Here is a 23,531-nt window from a genome sequence, read left to right on the forward strand (position 1 = left end):
TTAGAAAAAAAACAAAGATTTTCTCAATAATTTCTGGGAACACTGTAAACATTTTATCAGACTGTCAGACAGATTGCTTGCATGTTATTAACATTCACAAAGTCTATGTGATAACTTAATTATCCCGTTTCCGAATAAACATTAGACAATGCTGGCAGAATTTTACGAAACACTTAAAAATGGTTTTGTTTTGATGTGTAGGTTTTTTATAGCTGGCGTATTGTATCACAGTTTCAGTGCACAATACAAAATATTGTCGTGACTAAAATTATAACATCATGATATATTGTACCAGTGGTTGCATGCCAATATCAGCACTATTTCTTGTTGCATTATTCAGAATGGGATACAAAAATGGTGTGGATATTTCAAGGCCTTCAAGTAAGGTCTAGTGCAGTCTTACGAAGGGAGATGTTAAAGCTCATTAACACGAGTCATCAGAAGATGACATATCCCCCTGGCCCCCACATGTTTGAAAGGGCAAATAATCTGACAGTTACTCATTGCTTTTTTAGACTAAGTTTGAATTGTTTCCATGGAATTCATGAAAATTATAAACACCATATATCTATAACCAGCAAAGTCACAAAGTCATATATCTGCCAAGATCTGTTGAAAGATATGAAATGGTTTTCGAGTTGTGCTCTGGAAACGAAGCCCACCCCTCAATTTTGAGACCAAACGTTTCCATGGAAACCAAGAAAATAATACATATCAAGAACCTTTAAAAACCAAAAGGCACCACTTTGGGGTCTGCCACACATATCTAGAAAGTTTTACTAATAGAAATTAATAAGTTTTTGAGTGCTCTGGAAATGAAACACACCTCTCACTTTTCAGAATAAGTCCAAAACATTTCCATGGAAACTGAGAAAATAACAAATCACATGATCTAGTACAGAGCAAAAGGCACCACTTCAGCTTCTGTCCGAAACGTTTCCATGGAAACTCAGAAAATAATAATAATTCACAAAAACCTGTAAATAGCAAAAGGCACCACTTTAGGTTCTGATTGATATATCTACCAACTTTTGCAGAAAAATATAGAACGGTTTTTGAGTTCTGCTCCGGAAACGAAGCCCACCCCACCATAAGACTAACACCAATATGTTACATGGAAAAACAAAAAAAATATAAATGCCCCAAATCTGTAAATAGCAAAAGGCACAACCATTGGCTGAGATTACTATATCTATCAAGTTTGGTCTAAAAATACTGAACGGTTTCTGAGTTATTACATGCCAGGGGCTTAAATTCCTGTAAATACCAAAAGGCACCACTATAGGTTCTGATTGATATATGTACCAATTTTTGCACAAAATAGTTAACATTTTTTAGAGTTCTGCTCCGGAAACGAAGCCCACCCCACCATTTGGCTGAGATATACAAATTTGACATCTGCAATAAAATAACCTGGTTATTGTTTAACGCCGCTTTTAGCAACATTCCACCTGTATGATACCAGTCTGCATATAATTGAGTTGACCACACAATCCATTGATTGACACCTTCAGGATTAAGTGATTGTGTCACAGCACACAGCTTCCCATCGTCAGAATACATTACCTATTCGGACTGAGTTATCAAGCATACTCACATAAGAGTGACATGTCTTCGACAATTTCTTCTCAAGCATTCGTTTCTTTGCCTCCTGACCTTCTTTGTTTTCTGTTTCTAGTTGTTTAAATTCACGCCAGTCACGGATCACGCCCTTTGGTCCTGTCTGAAAGAGCAGAACATTTGGATTTCCCAGTTGGTTGGGGTTGGTACCACTATCCATCACTTCAAAGTCTCAGTTGATACTTTCTCAAATTTCAACTCACTCATTCTATATTTCACAATTAATAATTGTATGTTATCAAAAACTTAAACTAAATACAGTTTGAGAGTTCAATAAAATAAATTCAGATTTCAGACAGAGGTTTATTGTAGTCTGTGCTCAAAATGTTTGTACCATGGGTGGACTGTAAGCAAAGAATTACCACAAAACAATGCATTATGTTAAGTGGCCTGCACGATATACTGACAAGTTCTGCAATACAAAATGATACAAGTCCCATACTGATACCCATACCCATACTCAACAACCAATCACAAACCACAAGCAGCTTCCACTCTAGTTGAAATGCTGACGTATCCAACAAGCCACCTAATTTGGATGACTTGGGCTTCAGTTTTTGTGACAAGAAAGAAACAGTCTGTCATCATGTGATCACTCACCTAAAATGTAGGTGAAGCACCTCAGAAGACATTTCAGCATCATGTAAGTGACTTAATGTGTTCATTAAACCAAAAGTCTTTTGTATTCTTTTCTCCTGGCAAGAGATATGTATAATATTCTGACTGTTATATCATGATATGCATCCTACTGTGACTTGGCGTGTAGTTACTCCCAGTTTTCAATACCAGCACTATGCTTCATGTGCTTTAGCACAGATTATGTTGCTGATACTATTCCATTTATAACATTCTCTTCTTCAAATGTCTGCTGCCAGGGGCCACTTGCACAAAATGATCTTAGACCTACAATTATTGTAAATCCTTATGATTGCAATCTTAGGCTTTGGCTACAATTGCCATCCACTTGCACAAACCGATTGTAAGCTAAGATCATTGTAAGTTACAATCAAAACATACAATTGGTCGGAAACAATTTTAAGGAGCTAAGATCATTGTTGTCAGAAGCAAACTGGTGTTCAAGTTGGTGTCAGTTTCCCACAAATAATTAGCTTCACGTTTGGGGATTATTTTTATATTGCATAAAACTGTATGATTCCCCTTGACACTTCAACACGGAGAATGCAACATCGATTTAACGTCTGAAATATCGTTATTTGAGGTAGTGAACAACATCATTCTCGAGTCAATATCATAGAGTACAATTCTCACCCGATTCAGTATTGGAAAAAGTATAAACACCATATCTTTGTGATGCTCAAGAAAAGGATCGTAACGAAAGGTGTCTGCATGCGATTATCAGTGGCCATGACCTTTTCAAAAACTCAAGGACAGCTAATCTTACTTTTCACACAAGATGTGAGTGGTTTCCCTTTGCATATTTGCATATTATGCCCTTGCCATGAAATCTGCCATGCCCAAATACAATATGCATGTTCTGTTGTGACAGCGCAGATCTCCACACATTTCTTTTCGCTCAATGATTTTGTCTTAGTTTATCATTGAAATAATCTACAGTTGGATAACGTACAAAATTATGTTTTTTCTACTGGTAAAAATTGAATCTGAAGAGAGACAAGAGTTTTGATCTATGTACTTTAAATATAATACAAGTATTCTTCAAACGGGAAAAATACACTTGTTGAGCAGTCTAAGTAAACTTATCCTCAGTACTTTTCGTTACACTCCACCACTGAGTCTAACAAAACTTTATGGGAGGTCACGTCAGGTAACCTTTGAGATTGACCAATGAGAACACAGCTTACCAAATTGCTTTTGGTTTTGTTTTCTTTCCATGAAAATGCTGCAAGGTGCGATTAAGGAAGGTATGTCAGTTGTGTGCAGTAACCAGTTCCACGTTTTATTTGCGCAGCATGCTATCTGCATTTGCAGAGAACTGTAGACTGTAAACTCTACCTCCAGCGTTGAAGAGTTCGATCATAGTTAAGACTGCGATCTTAAGTCCATGCTGTCTTAATATCATCTTTGCGCAAGTGGATTAGGGCAATCGTATGGTGATTGTGAAGTCGATTGTAGGGGCCTAAGATTGATTGTAACTAAGATTGCTCTGTGCAATTGGGTCCAAGACATTACTGAGCTGGAACCACAGGATGACCATATTAGTGATGGCACTATGTCAACACCCACATAAATGCTAATATTGCAAGTATATATGATGTTTGTGACCTAGCCATTAGGTTCAAGGTGCCAACTTAATATCAAGGAGTAAAGTTTGTCATTTACCACAACAGCACAGGCACCAGACTCCAGTTTCACCAAGCTCTCATAAGTTGAATATCTTGTAACTTTTCTTATAGCATTCGTATCTCCTACACTGTAACATTGGAAGTTTGAATGCTACCAGAAAAAGTTACAAGATTTTACACTTACGAGAACTTTGTGAAACAGGGCTCAGGTGTCAGTATATATGTCAGATATTTATGTCTGAGGCACTAGCATGAGGGTAATCTGCAGGTGTGGAGAAATACACTGTCAACCACAGATCTCTCCTGAACATGTTTAAGTAAATTTGAAGGCTCTAGCCTTGAGAGATGACAATTCCAGTCTTTGATGCTTCCAGCAGCCAGATTTCATAAAATACTTTTGTTTTATTACTACTATTATCAGTATTATCAATGAAACCTTGTCCATGAACTTGTTTCTTTTCAATGCAACGTAATTGTTGTCCATGATTATACTCTGTTTCTATCATCTGTAACATTGGTGTGCTGAGATAAAAAGTGAAAAAAAAAACAAGAAAAAAAAACTTGACTACAGGACAACATTGTACATATACATCACCCTTTTATTGTCATGGACTTTCTGCAGCAGAATTAGATTGACAGATTTGGCTGGCCAGCTGGTTCTAATTTGGCACCATGTGAACATTTATATTACTAAATGGAATGAAATGTTCCATCTCACCTAACTATCAAGGTACTTGCAACAAGATTGGATAACCATCCCAGTAAAATCTAGATTTTTTTTATATTTGTATGCTTATCCCGCATTACTCCTTAATGCATTTATTGTATTCCCTAGACAAGACAAAGCTGTGCAATGGAAACATCCAAGAGAAGCTGTTCAACTACTCAAGCCCCATTTCACCATCAAATAGTGCCCACATGACCCGGAAAGCGCTGACACAAAAGATTTTCCCATTACTGCTGGAACGTAGCATCTGAAGAAATCTTTGGTGGCCATGCACCACAGTGATGGGCAGGTGAAGAGATTGAGTAATGCAGGATAAGTGTAAGTGTAAGTATTTTACCAGATGTTAACCTCATCCTGCATTACTCCTTCACGCATCTGTCTCCTACGAAAAGGATGTGGGCAAACCTTAAGTTGAGATACTCTTGAGGAAAAGAAACCTCTCACGTCGCCAGAGATAGACTGCCAGTGCCCCTGGCCCAAGAATCCCAGAGACCAGCCGGAACAACGAAAAGATGAGAGATGGAAGGCATCCATGTAGTTTGACAGTAAAAGAGAAGCACATGCTAAAATCTGAACGTGACCTACCAAGCGAAAGCAAACAACATGAAACCTGCTTGTCTGAGGTGATGTGCACCAACAGCGTTGCAAGGACCACCATGGAATTATGGACCACCACCAAGAGACCAAAACTATGTATGCTCTCTACATCCTCCTGCACCATGTCTCTGGCAAAAACAGTATCCAACTTACAAAAACATAGTTCCATGGTGGATTTAATGGAACACTTACTGTGAAGGGTCATCGTGGATGAAACCGCTCTGATCTCATGAGGGTTGTTAGCCTGGGAAGGGTCCAAGTTGGTGGCTTTTTAAGCCTGAAGGATGGTAGCTCACAACAATTATGTCAAAGTGTTATGACTAACTTCTGCTGTAGATGTCTTGGAAAGTCACTTCTTCACACCATGAAGAACCTTAGACTGACAAAGAAAACACTGAAGTGCACGTACCAGGCATAAATGAAGGTCTGCGTTATCCTCAGATCCTATAATCAAAGGGAGACAGGAGGAATCATGAAAGACTGTCGGGAGTTGATTTTTTGCAATAAAGTCCCAGGACAGTCCCAGGTGTACTACTCCATGTGCGGTCCATTCAAAATGAACACAAAAGCAGAAAAAACGTGTTCTTGGTAGGGTTGTAAAAGATGTGGCATGAAGTGACTGAAACAACGCCTCCTGTACCAAGTGAAGCACTACATTCAGGTGCCAAAAGAGAGGCCTGAACTTGGCCTTCTGGTCCTCCAGACGAAAGAAATGCAACAAAACTTGCAACTCTGGAACCTTGGTCATCTTCCTGTCCCCAGGAACCGCCAAAACTGAGTTCAAAGCTGCCAAATATGTTGTGATAGTGCTACCTCTCAGGCAGCGGTGATTGACCAGAAAAGGGAAAACTTCAGTCAGGAATTGCAGTGATGCAGTTGCAGGATCCTGGATCCTGGTGTGTGGCTCTCAAAGAATCTATATTTGTTGTCATATGAACCTTGAGAAGAGGGTCTGTGTGCCAAATTTATGGCCTTGGCACCTAATCCTCTCAATGCTACAGTCGAACCCATTCAACAGGAGTGCAGGATGATGACATCTCCAAATAAAACTTGCAATAATTATTCAGCGAGTCAGATTTATGTGTCATATGAATTATGTATGGAATGTACTAATTCTCAGCTATATAAATATATAATCTTCAATACGTTTATATACCTTAAAACGAAAAGCCTGCGAATTAAAAATGTGATTGCCAAATTTCTCCGCATGCAGTCGGAAATCACGGCCATTGTCGACTTCAAGCACACTATATCAACTGGTACCCAGTCTAATATTTTCTTCATAATGAAATATTTTTTATAGTTTAATAAATATTTTTTGTTCTTTGACGAGGAGAAAGCTCATAAGTTTCCCATTTCGAAAATGGCAGTGACAATAGCGTTATGCGACTTTAGAGTTTGGCGGTGACGCTAGAAGTGAGACAACTCAGTGTTATCTGGTGCATGTTGTGATGACGTAGTAGTTGATGACCATGATTTGACATAATGCTGCGCATGCTGAGGTCATGTTTATAAACAAAGGCACTTGGTATGGCTATGTCAACAATAACACCATTTAGTGGTTAACGCTAAATATGACTTGATTTCATGATCTTAATTTTCGTCAGTCTTTCGTCATACTCAACGGAAAATGATAAATGAATCACCTGTAGAATGAGAAATTCTCCCGCTTTCGCCAGGTCTTACACAGAAGAGTTCTGTAAACTTTCTTCTGACCAAAATAGCTATGTTTTATGTAGGAGTTGGACGAAGCGCGCCATGTTTGTTTTTCGTACGTGTAACACGATCTAACACCAGCTTTTTGCGGGTTTGTTAAAATATTAATGAACCATAACACTTGAAATTAGCACTCATGAATGTTTATAAATCATGTATTTTATTGTGAAATTTTCATGACATGACACGTTTAAATAAAAGTAATAGTGCCATTTCAGTAAGACCTGTGATGACATTGAAAATATGATTTGTTTACAACAAACGTTTTCGATTGTTGCTTTACAGAATCAGTTTTTATTTTGTCGACGCATGGATATTTGCCGATACAAATATACGAAATTAAAGTCAGATACTTATGAAATATCAGTAATAAGAACATTGAAATCGGTTTGTGCTAACTGGACAATTTATTCCGTTCCTAATATAAAATGCATCCGGCTGTCAATCAGGTAATTCAGGTAAATTTACGAAAATTTACTTTAGTTATGTTTGTCTTGTAATTAACCTCTGTACGTTTGAAATTATCTTGATATTTTTTTCATAATAATGTTTATTTTTCTATCTAGTACTAATGAGTCAAACATTTATTCAGTTGTTCCTTATTTAGTGACACACCGACTGTAACAAGTTTTTCAGAAAAATAAAGAACGTTTTTTCTGCTCCGGAAATGAAGCCATCCCTCAATTTTGAGACTAAGTCCAAACATCTCCATGGAAATGTAGAAAATAATATATCATAAAAACCACCATAAGGCACCACCTTAGGTTCTGACTGATGTATGTAACACGTTTTGCAGACAAGAGTCATCAGAAGATGACATATCCCTCTGTCCCCACATGATTCAAAGGACAAATCATCTCACAGTTACTCACTGTTTTTTTAGACTAAGTTTGAATTGTTTCCATGGAATTCATGAAAATTATAAATGCCATATATCTGTAACCAGCAAAGTCACAATTCCAAGATCTGTCTCATATATCTGCCAAGACCTGTTGAAAGACATGAAATGACTTTCAAGTTGTGCTCTGGGAACGAAGCCCATACCTCCAATTAGAGCCTAGGTCCGAAATGTTTCCATAGAAACCAAGACAATAATGTATCACAAAAACCTTTAAAAACCAAAGGCACCACTTTGGGGTCTGCCACACATATCTAGAAAGTTTTACTGACAGATATTAAGAAGTTTTTGAGTTCTGCTCTGGAAATGAAACACACCTCTCACTTTTCAGATTAAGTCCCAAACATTTCCATGGAAACCAAGAAAGTAATAAATCACAACATCCTGTACATAGCAAAAGGCACCACTATAGGTTCTCATTGATATATCTACCAAGTTTTGCAGAAAAATATTAAATGGGTTTTGAGTTCTGCTCCACACATATCTACCAAGTTACATTGACCGATATTAAGAAGTTCTTGCGTTCTGCTCCGGAAACAAAACACACCTCTCACTTTTGAGACAAAGTCTGAATCGTTTCCATGGAAACTGAGAAACTAAGAAATCACAAAAACCTGTAACTAACAAAAGGCACCATTGTAGCTTCTGACCTTTATGTCTACCATGTTTTGCAGAAAAATAAACAAAGGATTTTGAGTTCTGCTCCAGAAACGAAGCCCATCCCTCAATTTTGAGACTAAGTCCGAAATGTTTCCATGGATACCGAGAAATTAATGTATCATAAAAACCTGTAAATACCAAAAGGCACCTCTTTGGGGCCTGCGACACATATCTACCAAGTTTTGCAGAAAAATATTGAACAGGTTTTGAGTTCTGCTCTGAAAATGAAGCCCATTCCTCCATTTAGAGACTAAGTCTGAAACATGTCCATGGAAACTGAGAAAATAATACATTACAAAATCCTGTAAATAGCAAAAGGCACCACTCTGGTGTCTGCCACACATATGTACCAAGTTTTGCAGAAAAATATTGAACGATTTTTGAGTTCTTCTCCAGAAACGAAGCCCACCCCACCATTAGACACCAAAATGTTCCATGGAAAAACAAAAAAAAATAAAAATGCCAAAAATCTGTAAATAGCAAAAGGCACAGCTATAGGTTGAGATCATTATATCTATCCAGTTTGGTCTAAAAATATTGAATGGTTTCTGAGTTATGCTTCGGAAACAAAATGATTACGGATGGACGGACAGACGAGGCGTCGACTATATGCCCCCGCATTACATGCCGTGGGGATAAAAAAAAAAATGCCAAAACTGTGTAAGTAGCAAAAGGCACAACTATAGGTTGTGATTATTATATCTATTAACTTTGGTCTTAAAATATTCAACGGTTTCTGAGTTATGCTCTGGAAACAAAATGGTTATGGACGGACGGACGGACGGACAGACAGACAAGATATTGACTATATCCCCCCTGCATTACATGCCTTGGGGATAAAAATGTAAAGTCACCAGTGTAATCCCACTGCAAATTGCCCGTCAGGCCGAGTGTCAAGCAGTAATGTGAAGATTCATGACGTCAGGACTTTCCGGGTCATATGGGCACTGTGCGATAACAATATGGAAACTTGCATAGTTGGAAGAACTTCTCTTTGATGCTTCTATCGCACAGCTTCATCTTGTCAATGGAAAGCAGTAAATGCATTAAAGAGTTACGCAGGATAAGGTAAAAATACACAGATTACTCTCAGAAACTAGGTCCATGTGTCACAATTGTCCTGAATGCATCAATAACGAAAGTGGAAACACTCAAAATGATTAATGACGTTCTAAAAATTGATAGAGTAGCCATGGCAAGGGATGTTCATTTGCAATATGAGGACAACAATGAACTCGAAGCACATGGTCATTAGCTGATATGTGAGGAAGCACAAGGCCACCTGTGAAGTGAAGACCTTGAAAACCAAGGAAGATCAAAGTCCATGACAGCCTGTCAAGGCAAAATTCCATGATCCATGCTAAAGAACTGAGAGATAGGAGAGTAAAGCTCTCTACCACAACCATCAGAAGGAGGCTATGAGCTGCTTGTATGATAGCACATTGTGCACGCCTGGAAGGATAATGACATACAACTTGAGGACATAACATTGGGGTCATTGAAACAAGCATGTCATGTATAGAGAGATTGTATCGATGCAATCTATCTGGAGACGAACTCTTCAGATGAGCCCTTTGGTGGAGGCTCAGTGAGGCTTTGGGGTTGCATTTGGGGTATGACTGGGATGAAACTCTATGTACTACATTTGAACTTGTGCTAAGTTTGGACTTGGAACTCTGGATGGTATTTACTACAACCCAATGGGCCTTTCCAGTGTAGTCTAACAAGAAATATTTAGGAAAGTTCCAGAAAATTTGAACTAAACATAAGACTAAGAGTCACGCTTTTGCCCCTCCATCTTACATAACATGGAAATGTTTGGACAACATGATGTTTAATCTTTTGTAGTCATTCAAGTAGTAGTATAGGGAATGACAGTTCTAAAACACTTTCAAGAAAAGTCTCTACAAAGCCTTATTTACTAAATAAGGCTTTCGTTGGGCCCTTAGCTCTTGCTACTATTACCCCTACTACTTAACGTGTGTTGGAGGTAACACTGTGCCGTACGGTACGATCAATAATTCTTCTCTTACAAACCCCCTACCCGGCCCATCCCTCAAGTAGTATAAGTTAGGTTCGTCGGCTTTCATATCCACTTTATCTATGTTGTAAGTTTTGACTGACCATATAGGATCGGTGGCCCGCTTACGGTTATCACCCTCGTGTTCCCCCGGCTGGTATAGATACCTCACTAGGGCCCTATCTGGTATCTGTTTCTCCTTCCCACGCAATGGAGCGGCCGACTCTGCAACTATTGATTTTAGTTTGATAGCGTCTGCCGGTTTCTTACCGGTGAGACGGGTGACTTCATGGTTGATTGCCGACACCACCTTGGGTAACCTCGTGACCCATTCAGTCGATCGTTTTCCAGGGGTGACCATCTCCCTAGCATACTGATGGCCGAACAAGCGCTCAGCCAAAGTCCTATTAAATCTCTCAACTATGGCTTGGCTGCGATGGGCTCCGGCCGTGCCACGCCTGACCTTTGTATCGTGTTTGGCTAGCAGTTGTGACACGGCACCCATGAACTCCCGTCCGGGGTCAACTTGCAGCTCTGTTGGCCACGTCAGCGGGCTGCGTTTGTATATGCGTTCGAATCCTCTGGCTACCTGGACCGAATCTTTCGTGGTCAAGGGTTCGGCTTCCTTGTAACGACTGGCTACGTCCACTACGGTTAAGGCATACTTGTACCTCTTGTCGTGGGGTAGGAACAGTAGGTCTGCCTGGTGAACGCTATTAGGTATGTTAATACCGAACCTCCTTCTAGGCACGTAGCGTGGTGCAGGTAAATAGATCTGCCACAGGGCTTGTTTTTCAAGCCACGCTTTGGCTTCCTCCGGGGGTACTCGTGCTATTTTAGCTAGCTTATCTACTGCGCTAGCTCCTTTCCAGTACCCACGCGGGCTGTAGTAAATAGCCTCAAATTTTTTCATGTCCATACGTGTATGTGTTTATCCCATCAATAGCTATCCAACGTTTCGTGTCCATAGGCGACAGGGACGTCTTGTTTATAGTCAGTCCGTATATCTTATGTCCATCACTTCTAAGTGTGTTCATTTTATGTCTAAAGGTACGGGTCTTGAACAGGGCTTCCTTGAATCTGGCGTGTTTGATGTGTTGTTTCACCACATACTTCTTAACCCCCTTAGCCTTCCGGATCTCACTATTGTCGGCTTTCAGTATGGAGTACATCTTAGGTCTCAAACCTATGTACTCGGCTATGGGCGTGCCAGCACACTCGTCCTTCATCTTACCTAGGACCTTTTTATTTACCGTACTGTGTATGGAATGGGTCTTAGGGTAGTCGCTGGTGTCGTATAAATCGAGGTGTTTTTTCATGTCCTCGTACACGTCCTCGGTTCGAATCTCCATCAGCAGGGAATCCGTGTCAGTGTACAGCACTTCACACCTGTCGCCGTACTGTTTCTTGAGCTCGTTGTAGTAAAAGTCATACATCAGGTGTTTGGATAAATCGAGGATGCTCATCCCCACGTAAACAGGCCGGTTGAATTTTATGTGTCTTTTCTTCATGTGTAGGGCAACCAAGTTGTCTGTGAATATCTTACTACGGTTGAATGCCGGACTGGCTATCAATCTCCTGAGCTTGTCTTCCTCACTCGATCGAACCAGCTTCACTGTCACGCGTTTCCTCAGGTTCTCCATAGTCTTACCAAACACCGAGTTGTTCATGAGCTTGTAGAGATTTTTCTCAAAATCACTGGTGGCTTTTTTTCGTAGGTCTGTGTTCATTCTGATGTAGGGCTCCATCCATGGGCTCTGGTCGAACATGAGCACCCTGTGTATTTTGGTCAGCCTCATACCCAACGACAGGTACAGCTGTAGGTTGCGATAGTGAACGATGTACTTGGTCTTATTCATTAAGTTAGGCACGAGTTTTTCAACGTCTGTCACACGCCCACCTAACAAGTTATGTTGGTACTCAGACATCCAGTCTGGGTAAACCCTCATACGTTCGGGGGCCAGGGGGTAGCTGTTGTGTGATGTGTGTAATTCCTTGGTATACTCTAAGTCAACCTCGAGGATATACCCTTTGTTCGAATCTGGTGCAACCCCCATAACATCAACGTGGGGTACCCATTCGAATCCCCCTGTAGGTAGATACTGGCTCATGGCCCAGCCGTACAGGTTGTTTGCGTTGAGGTAGAGAATGTGATTGGTTGGCTTGTTAGGATCGTAACCTTTCACGTATTGATTATTTGCTTTCGCGTATCGTTTGGATGCCATGGAAATCCCACCTCGCAAGCCTTTCTCAATGAATAGGTGCATGTCGTAATCTGTGAGCAATTCCAAATTAACTCCGGTCTTTTTAAGCAAGGCGTCCCACGACAGACCTGGGCTGGTGTAATACCATGCGGGGTCGAGTTTATACTCCTTGAAACACGTCCGCCTAAACGTCTCAAACACGTCGGCTAACAGCAGTACATCTGTCCTCAAGTACAGGTCGTGATAATCACCCAGGTTCTTACAACCCAGTTTATTCCATACGTTAGTCGCGTGCGAGTAATCATCTCGTGAGACGGACGCCTCATTCAGCTTGCTATAAAAACAGTCAATAGGGGGTAGTCTGGTCTCGGTGAACTTGACCCAACTATCCATGTACTCATAGGGGTACACACCCTTCCTCATAAGCAGGGGTCTAGTCTCGGCATCTGTGTATCGATCGGTGATAGGGAAGGTATTGTTGGCCTTGACCAGACTGTCGAGTGACGACAGGAAGAACTGAAACGAGTCAATGAACCTAAGTCCGTTTAAGCTGAAGGAGATGTATCTCTCCATGTTGTTGGGGATGCACGTTATATTACCATCGATTTTCGCGATGGCCTGCATGATCAAGTGTGAGTCGTACCCTCTCAAGTTGTGAAAGACAACGGGGATGTTTATTGTCTTAGGGTTGATCTTAAGCTTGAGGTTGCACGCGCTGTGAGCGGCGCCTCTATACTTACCAGTTATGTGACAGTGATCTCTCACCGAATCACCGTTAAGTGGTGAGTCACACACGTGACAGTTAGTGCTACTAGCGTGAGCTAGCTTGTCGTCTTGGGTCAGACGCATGGGAGCGATTCTATACAATGCATTCCTAATAATTTTTTCTTCCTCCTGCAAACACTTTAGAAACCTTTCAGCCGCGTCAGGGCCCCTATACACTACCGGAGCTTTCGTTTCCCCGTCACAACGGACGACAATGTATCCAAACCCACAGGCTTTATGCTCTTGTGTTTTGTGGGTAAAGGTACCGGCGGCACCACTGGGGGAATCCCCACCCACAACTAAGGCTTCGAAGTCGGCGTATATGATATAAGGCACAGACATTTGGTTCTTGTGGTTACTGAATTTTAGGATATTATCACCTTCCTTAGGCATGTCGACTCGTATAGCCGTCTGCCCCACACCTTGACAATCCTCCCGGTGGGATTCTAATAAATCAGCTCGACTGAAACCGTGTAGGCATCGTACACAAAAGTGTTTTTCCCCATCGTGTTTCGACTGGTCGTGCAACAACCGGCTGAGATGTTTTATCCACGTGTAGTGATACTTGTCACCTCGTTGGATCATGAATATATTGATAACGCGAGCGGGGGGTACCCCCGGGCTGACCTTCACCGGGCTGACCCTGTGTACTATTGTTTTGTTACCTTCGTGCCCAAAGACATTTATAGCCATATTATTCTGTTTTTCTACTTTAGTGATCTGGGATATGGGGGTGGGTTCATCTATACCATCCCAGTTGAGCCCATCATCCTGAGGATAATTAGAAGGCCTGTTCGGATTAGTGTCAGCTGGAAATAAGGCTGACCTGATAGCTAACCTCAGGCAATCGTTTCCTCTATTCTTAACGTTTACTATGGCATGTTTGTTCCTATAGTAGGGAGGCAAGGCTAGGTATGACCCGCCTCTGAATGGCACGTAGTTAGCTATGTCTAGATAGACATTATCGATTTTATCTACAGCCCACCCGGACCCCAAGTGTGTGTAGCGTTCTAGGTATTCTCGTATCTGTTGAAAACTGGTATCGATTGATGTGTCAATGGTCTCTGTATGTGTGACGACCTCTTGTTGACCTCGGAAGTAAGGCTGAACATATTCAGTGGCCCCTGTGGGGCCCCCAACCTGCTTATCGAGCGACATTTTCACTGTGATCTGAAACTTGATACTTCCTAGGTTATTTAGTTCCTGGTTGACCTTATCAGCTATCAGAGGCTTGATATCTGTAATGTCTATGTTTCTATCAACGTGCATGCGCCAACCTCTCAAGTAGTTGCCTACAGCGCGCTCAGTGCGCACGAACTGTAGGTCAATAGCTCTATTCTGTCGTAATAATTCTACAAGCTGTGGTTTTCTCATACGGGAATACCCAGCTAAACTCAAATCGCGTGCCTCGGCTTTCAGTTGTTTTACAGTGGGACGTGCTACGGGGGCATGTGATAACAATGCTGTTAACCCGGCTCTCCCCAGGTTTGAATAACCCGTGTATCCAAGCTGTTTTGCTTGAGCTTTTAATTGTGTTACCGTAGGAGGGGCTTCTAAACCTAGTAATCTCAACAATGCTGACTTCCGCATTCGAGAATACCCGATCACACCTCTCTGTTTTGCGACCCGCTTCAGCTCGCGCACAGTAGTCATAGTGTTTACACCTAAGAGAACCAATGTCTAATTGGTTCACAGTAAAGGGAGGTAACCCTTAAGTGGCTGTTTCACGCACTGTTGGATATATTGGAGTCTATCTTGAGCAGTCGCCTACGTTCTTTTATGTAGCCTTTTTTATTCTCGTAGATGAGTTGATGTCTGACTACGTTCGCTCCGTGAGCTTTACATAGACAGTAGTGCCCTTTAACCCCGATACCACACACAGAACACGTGTAGTTAGGACTTCCCATATGGAAACAACAGAACCCCTGATTCCTGCATTTCCTACCACAGGCCTCGGTCTTCCCCATAAGTATGTATTCGCATCGGTATGGAGCGGGTCTCATGTTTACTTATATAGGTATTTTAATTTAATTGCTTCGCAACCAACGCAGTAGCTGCTATACCCAACACTATGAAGCCCAGTTCACGATTCATTTGTCCCTTGGATGGTGTGTAGTACTGAGCGAGTGTGGGTTTATTGAGCGGTTCCAATCGTTTACCAGTTAGTAGGTAGTATTCTTTCATTGCTTCATCGACATCGTTGAATGTTTGAACGGCATGGTTTTCACGCTGGAGTTGTTCGTTAATAAAATCGATCCTCTGGAGGCGTTTTTTAGCGTACTCGGCCTGTGCCTTTTGTAAGTTCTCAGTAGCGAGATCGTGTCGCTTCCTTTCTTCCTGTATTTCAGCCGCGTGATCATCTAATGGAAATTACTGAGGAAATTACTCCCGGAAAATGCCAGGGCATTCACTAACGCCCCACCGACCATCATAGCTATCGTGGCCATCCTATATTTATTTCATTATATTATCAGGTATGATCCCTTGTTTTACTAGGATGTCTTTTGTGGCCATCGCCATACCAAGGTTCATTATGAGCATACCCATATCCTGCAGGTTGAAATCTAGCTTGATAGTTGGTTGTTTAAGCACCATTTTAGTCAACCGAGCGTACCCTACGGCTAGACTGGCGACCACTGTGGCGTGGTATGCGTCGTTGACGAACGTTTTCCCCTCAGACATTATGTATATGATATAAAATATTAAAATTATAACATGATATGCGGGTCGACAGTGGGGCCTGCCGGCGGCGTGGGGGTACCCCCCACACCCCCAGAGTTTCCCTCACTGTGGGAGGGTACCCCCACGTATAACCATGTTATAACCACGGCAGCAGTTACGCCTACAGCCAACAACAGTCGGGGGTTGGTCACTTTATGTTGGTTACACCACCGTTTTTTACCGGAAGCTACTCTCTTAGGATTCTTCTGCCTGGTTACTGTGGGGGGTACCCCCACTGAAGGGGTTTCCACCGTCACCTCGGGACTCACTGTTGGGGGTGGGGTCTCCTCCATCACTGTTGGGGGTACCTCCACTGGGGTTTCCTGTGCAGCATCCATCTATACTATTATTATTATTCTTTCTCTCAAATTGACAATGTTTTGCCGTGATAATCGCCGCCGTCACTGGAGCCAACAACATACCATATTTGTGGTACAGCCCGCAGCTGATAGAACTCACGGCGTGTTCGATAAAAGGGTCTTTCTCGAGGTCCTCCCACAGGTAAAGTCGGCGCTCTGGTGGAATGGGAAGGAAGTATGATACAATACTGGTGTATATCTGGGTCATAGCCGATCCTATTGTCTTTGTCATTTCTGCTCCGAGCCGGGACTCGTATCTAGCGTACAGCTTATCGATTTCTTCGGCTGACAGTTTTGTGAATTTTATCCGGAGTGTAGTCTCCAAAGTAATGTTTGGCTTTGCCGCCAACAGCCAACGCCACCAGTTTCTCTCGCTTATCATCAGTGGGGCCTGCCGGCGGCGTGGGGGAGACCCCCAACTGTTCGAGCAATTCCTCACACTCCATCTTATAATATAACAAGTAAGATTTAGTTTTAACTATATAATACCCGATGCAGACAAAACACAGAGAAATGAAGGTTAAGTTGCACACGACAAACACTTCAAATATCATAGCTATGCTTAGCTTTGCTTAGCTTTGCTTAGCTTTGCTTAGCATACTATATATGCTACTGGTTGGTCGGTCTTGAGCACGAGCTTAGCGTGTTTAGTTTCAGCGAGCTGTTTCTTCACCCGTTCCCGTTCTAATTTACTCATCACATCGTTCTCTCTCAAACACTCCTCGAACGAATCCCTGTCCTTGCAGTGAAATAAGGCCACCCATCGCGTCTGCTCCCTGAGGTCTTTCAACACCGAGTTGAACTTCTGCGTTAGCACCCAGACGCTGTGATTTGCATGCCGGCCGGAGAAGGCCAGGTACGATAGCATGTCTCTCTTTTTTGCTATCTCGCGATTAGCGCTGCAGTCGTCCAGTATGAACAGCGTCGGTTCCCCTTTAAATTTCTCGTGAAGAGCTTTCAACCAGTCCTGCAGGCGTGTTCCAGGGTTGATTTTGTGTACGTCCGGGTCCGTCATCACCCATGGTCGCGCGTACGTTTTATTCATGCTCAGAGTAGGGCACATGATAACGATGTTATCGAACACATCCTTGTAGTAACCCTCCAACATATCCAACACGAAAACGGTCTTCCCACAGCCAGTCTGCCCGCACACTATGGCGCAGTGTGGGTCAGTGGGTAGTTGTGGGTACCCCCACTAGTAGATGGCTTGCACGAATCTCCCATTGTCTATATTAAGTTGCGCGTCCATAATAACGTACAGATATAATTTCAACTTACCAGCGGGTTGAGCCTTCTTAGTAATCTGGATGGTTATCCCTTCGCTGCCGTTATCTATACGGCGCCCGATCCGTGGATCGCATGTCCAACCATAGGGCGTACTTGGTGGTCAGGTATTCACCGATCTGCACGGAGCCTAGGTCCAGGTCCTTTGTTATGTAGTCCCCCACTGGTAGCTTTTTTATCTCATCCCACTGCTGGTGTGGCCTCATACCATGACTGAACAGCTGGTTGGGCACGCCCTCGATGGTCACTTCCACCTTTTCAATCTCGGGGTTGAAAAACTTCTCGCTGTCCCTCCGGAATGGCTCGTAATCCTCCACGGGGACGACCAGGATACTTTTCATCGATCGCGCCGGCACGTTCAGGTTGATATTCCACACAGTGTCGCTCTTATCTCGCACGACTGATCTATGCCTCAGTACGCGATCGTACAGGATAGCCATCTTCCCAGAGTACTGGCTTCGAACCTGCCTGGCCAGCTCCGGGCTAGTGACCATGTCGAACTCCAGAGAGATGTTGTCTATGGCATAACTAGCCTCATCACCGTTCGACGTAATCACTACTTTGCTATAGTCGTTAAACGTGAGCTCGTATTCGAGCCTATCACCCAGCGCGGCCTGGTAAAACGGCGCGTGTCCCGTGAGCAACTCGAAGTCGAGCGGCACGCAGAATCGATTCCTGTATGTTCGAGCGATGGCCTTTTCACCGTCCGATAGCTTGTCTAGCTGGTCTGGCGTGAAGATATACCCTATGCGCGCCCGGGTTGATTTGCTGATACCCTGGTACACATCATTGACTCGTTCTCCCTCACTTTTCCAGAGATCCTTGTAGCAGCACCTCGTTACCGCTGATCTTGACGGTCGTTTTCTTGATGATAGCTCGACCAATGTTCCGAACTAGCTGGCGTTTGTCGTTGTCGGAGGTCAACGTGATATTGAACGCCAGTCGAACAGTGCCTGGTACAATGAGGTCATTCTCACCAAGGTTTGGAAATCTAACCAGCAGAGTTTGATTCTGGTCTATCTTGCTGGGATTGTTGGTGATGGTCACCGACTGGCGCACGGCTCTGGCGCCTAATGGCTCTCTCAATCTTCTGAAAGATCTAATTTTCTACCGTACATTGTTATATAAAGGAAATATATTTTTAATACTAATGGATGAAGACATACCTATGGATGATATGCGGGGCGCTAGTGCCCAGGCATTCGATGATGACCAGGAGACCTCATTCAGTACTGGCCTACAGCTGGATGACGAGCTCCTTAAGGGCGCCATCAACGGATTTTATGAAGGTTTAAAAAAGGATAAACATTACGTATATCCGTTGGAGCGAGACGATTCCAAGTTTTTTGTTGATGGCAATGGCACGCTGCGTTTGAAGGCTCGCCCGGATGCCGATCTCGTGACAAAACGCAAGAGAGAACCGCTTGCTTTATCAACACTGAGCAGTCGATATGGGATTGACTTTGTCCAAAAGGAACTAGGTTTCAGAGATTACGGTGGCGCGCGACCTAAGCAGTATCCTCCGAAGTTAGTTCAAAGTCTGCAAGACATCAGGGACGCCATATCAGATCAAAACATGACTTATGATATTAAAAAGGTGTTGGCCGACTACGAGAACAAACCCTTCCCGGGTCTTGAATTTACCGTTCGGGAACTGCGGGGGTTGGATCTGACGATGCAAACCATTCGCGGACATCTCGCGAAAAGCACGGCCAGAATTAGTGAGATAGACGACAACATCGCCTATGAAAAGAAAGAACTCGGTAAAGCTGAGGACGAGGCTCTGAAAGCCCACATCGAGAAACAAATACGTAATTTGGAAGAGGAAAGGCAGACCTGGCTGGAGACAGCATCCTCCTTCAAAGAAAAGCTTCGATCCCAGGTCAACCGTATACGGGAAACCATCAATCAAGTCCTCTACCGAGACACCACGTTAGCAGACAGGATTCGGATATTGTTCCGGGAGCAAGGGATCACCATCGCCAGCATTCTGACTGCATTGGGTTTCATCATATCAACCTTGGTGGTGTCACTGACAGGGGGTACCCCTGTTGGGCCTGCCGGCGGCGGGGGAACTCCCACAGGCGGGGGTGTTAAAGACTGGATAAAAAAACTCGGGGAGCGCCTAGCTAAACTAGCTGGTAAAGCCGCCAAAGCCCTTCCCGGCATCCTGGGTAGCATCGTCTCGTGGTTGTTGGGCGCTCTGGCTAAAACTACCATGTGGCTCAGTCAAAACCTGTGGGCAGCCATCGTCGCCGTGGCGGGTCTGGTGTACGTAGCGGCTAAGAAATTTTTAACCAAATAAGTCCCAAAGCTACCCCACCAACCACCAGGGCCGTTTTATTATCAATATGATTGGTGGCCTGAATATGGGGGTGTGTGGGGGGCACATGAACTTTAGGCTCCGGGGGCGGCGCAACTATACCCGTTTCACGTGGTGGGATGTGTGGGATATAGGGGGTGTTAATATCGGGGTTGATACCCAACTTTTGATCCGCCGTGGCTATGACTATTTTGTTGTTATAACCCACCACTTTTTTTACTCTCAGTTGCATATCACTCGGAGACATGTACAGCCCCACGCCGAACGCGTAGTTGACTTTCGATCTGGCGTATTCTAACACGTTTTGGTAGCGTTCGATGGCCCGCGGGAGATCAACTGGAGAATTGATAGCATCCTCAACGTTGGCAACGAACTGTTTCTGAGCGTCGTAAGCTGTTCCCTTACCGATGATGTTGGAACGCGTTTGCGACTGCGCACCCAACAGCGCCCACACGTACGTTCGAATCGAGTCGTTCAACCTGACTACCCCGGCACGAGTGAATCCTTTCGACGTGTCCAGCATGAACATTTTCCACCCGTCTGCGGTTGACTGCTCCACTTTCTGGACTGTGAAAGCAACACCACCTTTAAAGTTCATACGATCATCCCTCCATTCATTACTCGACAAAGCAAAGTCCTGGCGTAGTATATCTCGTTTCAGTAAATCATCACTGACTTCTTTCACTGGTCGCGCGCCATCATAAGGAATACCCAACCCGTGGTTCGGCCCCGGCAAACGCCAATCCGTCTTCGGGTTTATTTCGAATTCATTGCAAATACGTTCGTAGGCCCGTCTATCGTACGGGTTGTTTGTTGCGTCCCACGCTTTGTCCTGTGGGAGGGGGGCGCTGATCTCTTTAAGGATACGTCTGACCTGGTAGTACACGTGGAACTTGAACACAGACTGACTCAGCGGTCCACGCCGAGTGTCGGTCAATGTCACACCACACCCCGTTGTAGCGCACCACACGGCAAAGTTGAATTGATTCTGCCAGAACTGCATAGGGTTGTTGAACCAAGCGTGGACTGCCTTGACGTTAGTCACCGAAAGCTTATACTTATCGAACACATCTAAAAGCTGGGCATTGAAATACAACCCAGGAGCAACCACGATCTTCATGGGGGAGAAATCTACGTCCAGTTTAGGGTAAAACACACCAGGGGAATACATTTTAAAACTATTATATAATGAGCATATATACTCTAACATGTACATAACACTTCCAGGAATAACGAGCGGTGAGGCCGTTCAGTTGACGCACGCGATCGATAACACGTCAGGTCAACTCGAAGTCGCACTCTGCGATATCACCTACCTACCGCAATGGACTAACATCAACGCCAGCAACAATAAGCTGTTCGTCAGTGGAACTCGCAGTCAGATAACTGACGGCTACTACAGCGTGTGCTCTCTAAACGACAAGGTCTTCAAACCCCTGGGAGCCGAACTCAAGATGAACGACTCAAACGGTACAGTGGTGTTAATCAACAACGGAAGAACCTCCTTGAGGCTTGGTCGACCATTAGCGAGGATACTCGGTATGTCTCCTGACGAGATAAAACCAACAACAACCGTCACAGGCACGAAGTTACCCGATCTAGTACCGTACCGAGAGCTGTACATTCATCTCGGCCAGGTGAGCACAACGTACAACATTCAAGGAGGTCACCCTTCCACTATACTGAGAGCAGTGCCGGTTAAAACTGAGAAATACAACGACGGTAGAACCGAGTCGTTTTCACCACGGCAGTATAAGAGATTAACCCAGGGCAACATACCTGAGCTGACAATATCGCTGTTAGATATAAATCATAATCCTGTAAATATAGGATACCTCAGCTTAACGCTTCATATAAAATGACCAGCGCCCAAGGTCCCGGAGTGAAAAAATGCGTTAATATCGGGATCTCCGACCTCGGAGACACGCGCGGTTTCGACGCTCCCGGAGTAGATGGTAAATCGTACGCCTTGCAACTAAAAAACAACATTTACAAACGCGTTGAAATCCCCTCCGGTGGAACCCTAAGTGATATAGTAGATACCACAAGAGCAACAGTCAACACTAAGTACGCCCTTGTCAACACCGGTAATAATAATTGGATAATATACCCATCGTTCGGGGGTAAACTGTTCGACTTAGACGATGTTGAGAGCACTACCGTCGCCCGAAACAAGCCATATATGCTCGTCTTCACCGAAGATGACAAGTGGGTGTTGTTACCCGATAACGACGACTGGTTTCTCAATATTAGACTTGTCTCTCCCTACGTGTTCACGGATAACAAAGACAACCACCTAAACAAAGTCGTGAACAATGGAACCCTGCTCGTGGCTTACGTCCCAACTCAGAGACGTAGCGTAGTCGTCAGCCCAGTCAACACTATAGCAGCCCACATGCTATCGAGTAAACCGGCCATACAAAACGTGAAATTGCAGTTGGTGTCTGAATTCGAAGGCGTGGTCACTATACTAGAGAGTCTACCGGCAAACTCAACACTGATCATCAAAGTCTACCTAGGGGAACAATCGGGGAATGATGTCGAGATCGTGAAGGGGATCAAACTCGGGTGGGGTAAACAACATCAGTATCAAGTTTGCAATGTTTACGTGCGGGTGGGTTCCAACTCCAACACCAGTCTGCAGGGGGTCAACGTGATCGTGGAAAACAAGATATCACTAACCAATATCTTCCTGCCTGCCAACATACACTTCATGGGTATGAAGTTCACCCCTGAACTATTATCAAAAAACCAGTTGGAAATTATATCGTAAATAGTATAATAATGACCAGTCATCGTCCCAACACTACACTTAACGACCTAGGAGATACGGAGGGATTCGATCAGCCTGGTGAGGAAGACGCCTTATATATCCTGCACTTCAAAGACAACGTGTACAGACAGGTGTCGTTATCAGATTTTAAAGAGCCCAAATGGCTGATCAACTTAACACTCACCTCACCTTATATCACAATAGACACAGATAAGTGGCAGATCTCTAAGATTAGGAACAACGGTATCTGGCCCGGGGATTTCATTCCGGAGAGGGGATTAGTACCCATGATATCTACTGATATTGAAAAAATGGGTTAAGGACTATAGTAAAAAATAAATTAACATTTAGCAATAATCCTTATATCGAAGATCTTGTTAATAGAAGATTCTCCCCTTTCACACTCATCATAGAAGTCTTCTTTTGGGTTTTAGACAATGAAAACCCCCCAAGAGTATGTCAAATTTTACCCGGGGTGTCAATACACTGGTCTAACGAACACATGCACCAATATTGTCGTATTGTTATACAACAGGATACCCCCACGGGTCCTATAACCAGCTTAATAAGCCTCAGTGGGGTTTTTATTACAACAGGAAA

At 43.5% G+C, this 23,531-nt stretch overlaps 1 protein-coding gene across 6 annotated transcripts in view; it reads right to left on the reverse strand.

The window, feature by feature from the left end:
- LOC137295790 (phosducin-like protein) overlaps window positions 1-23,531 on the reverse strand; it is a 94,024-nt gene that overhangs the window by 31,717 nt on the left and 38,776 nt on the right. For all 6 annotated transcript variants that reach the window (XM_067827336.1, XM_067827335.1, XM_067827338.1 and 3 more), the window contains one exon: window positions 1,598-1,723. In XM_067827336.1, coding sequence (XP_067683437.1) covers window positions 1,598-1,723 — 126 coding nt within the window. The remainder of the gene's footprint in view (window positions 1-1,597; window positions 1,724-23,531) is intronic.

The sequence above is a fragment of the Haliotis asinina genome, chromosome 9 (assembly GCF_037392515.1).
Source record: "Haliotis asinina isolate JCU_RB_2024 chromosome 9, JCU_Hal_asi_v2, whole genome shotgun sequence".
Taxonomy (NCBI): Eukaryota; Metazoa; Mollusca; class Gastropoda; order Lepetellida; family Haliotidae; genus Haliotis; species Haliotis asinina.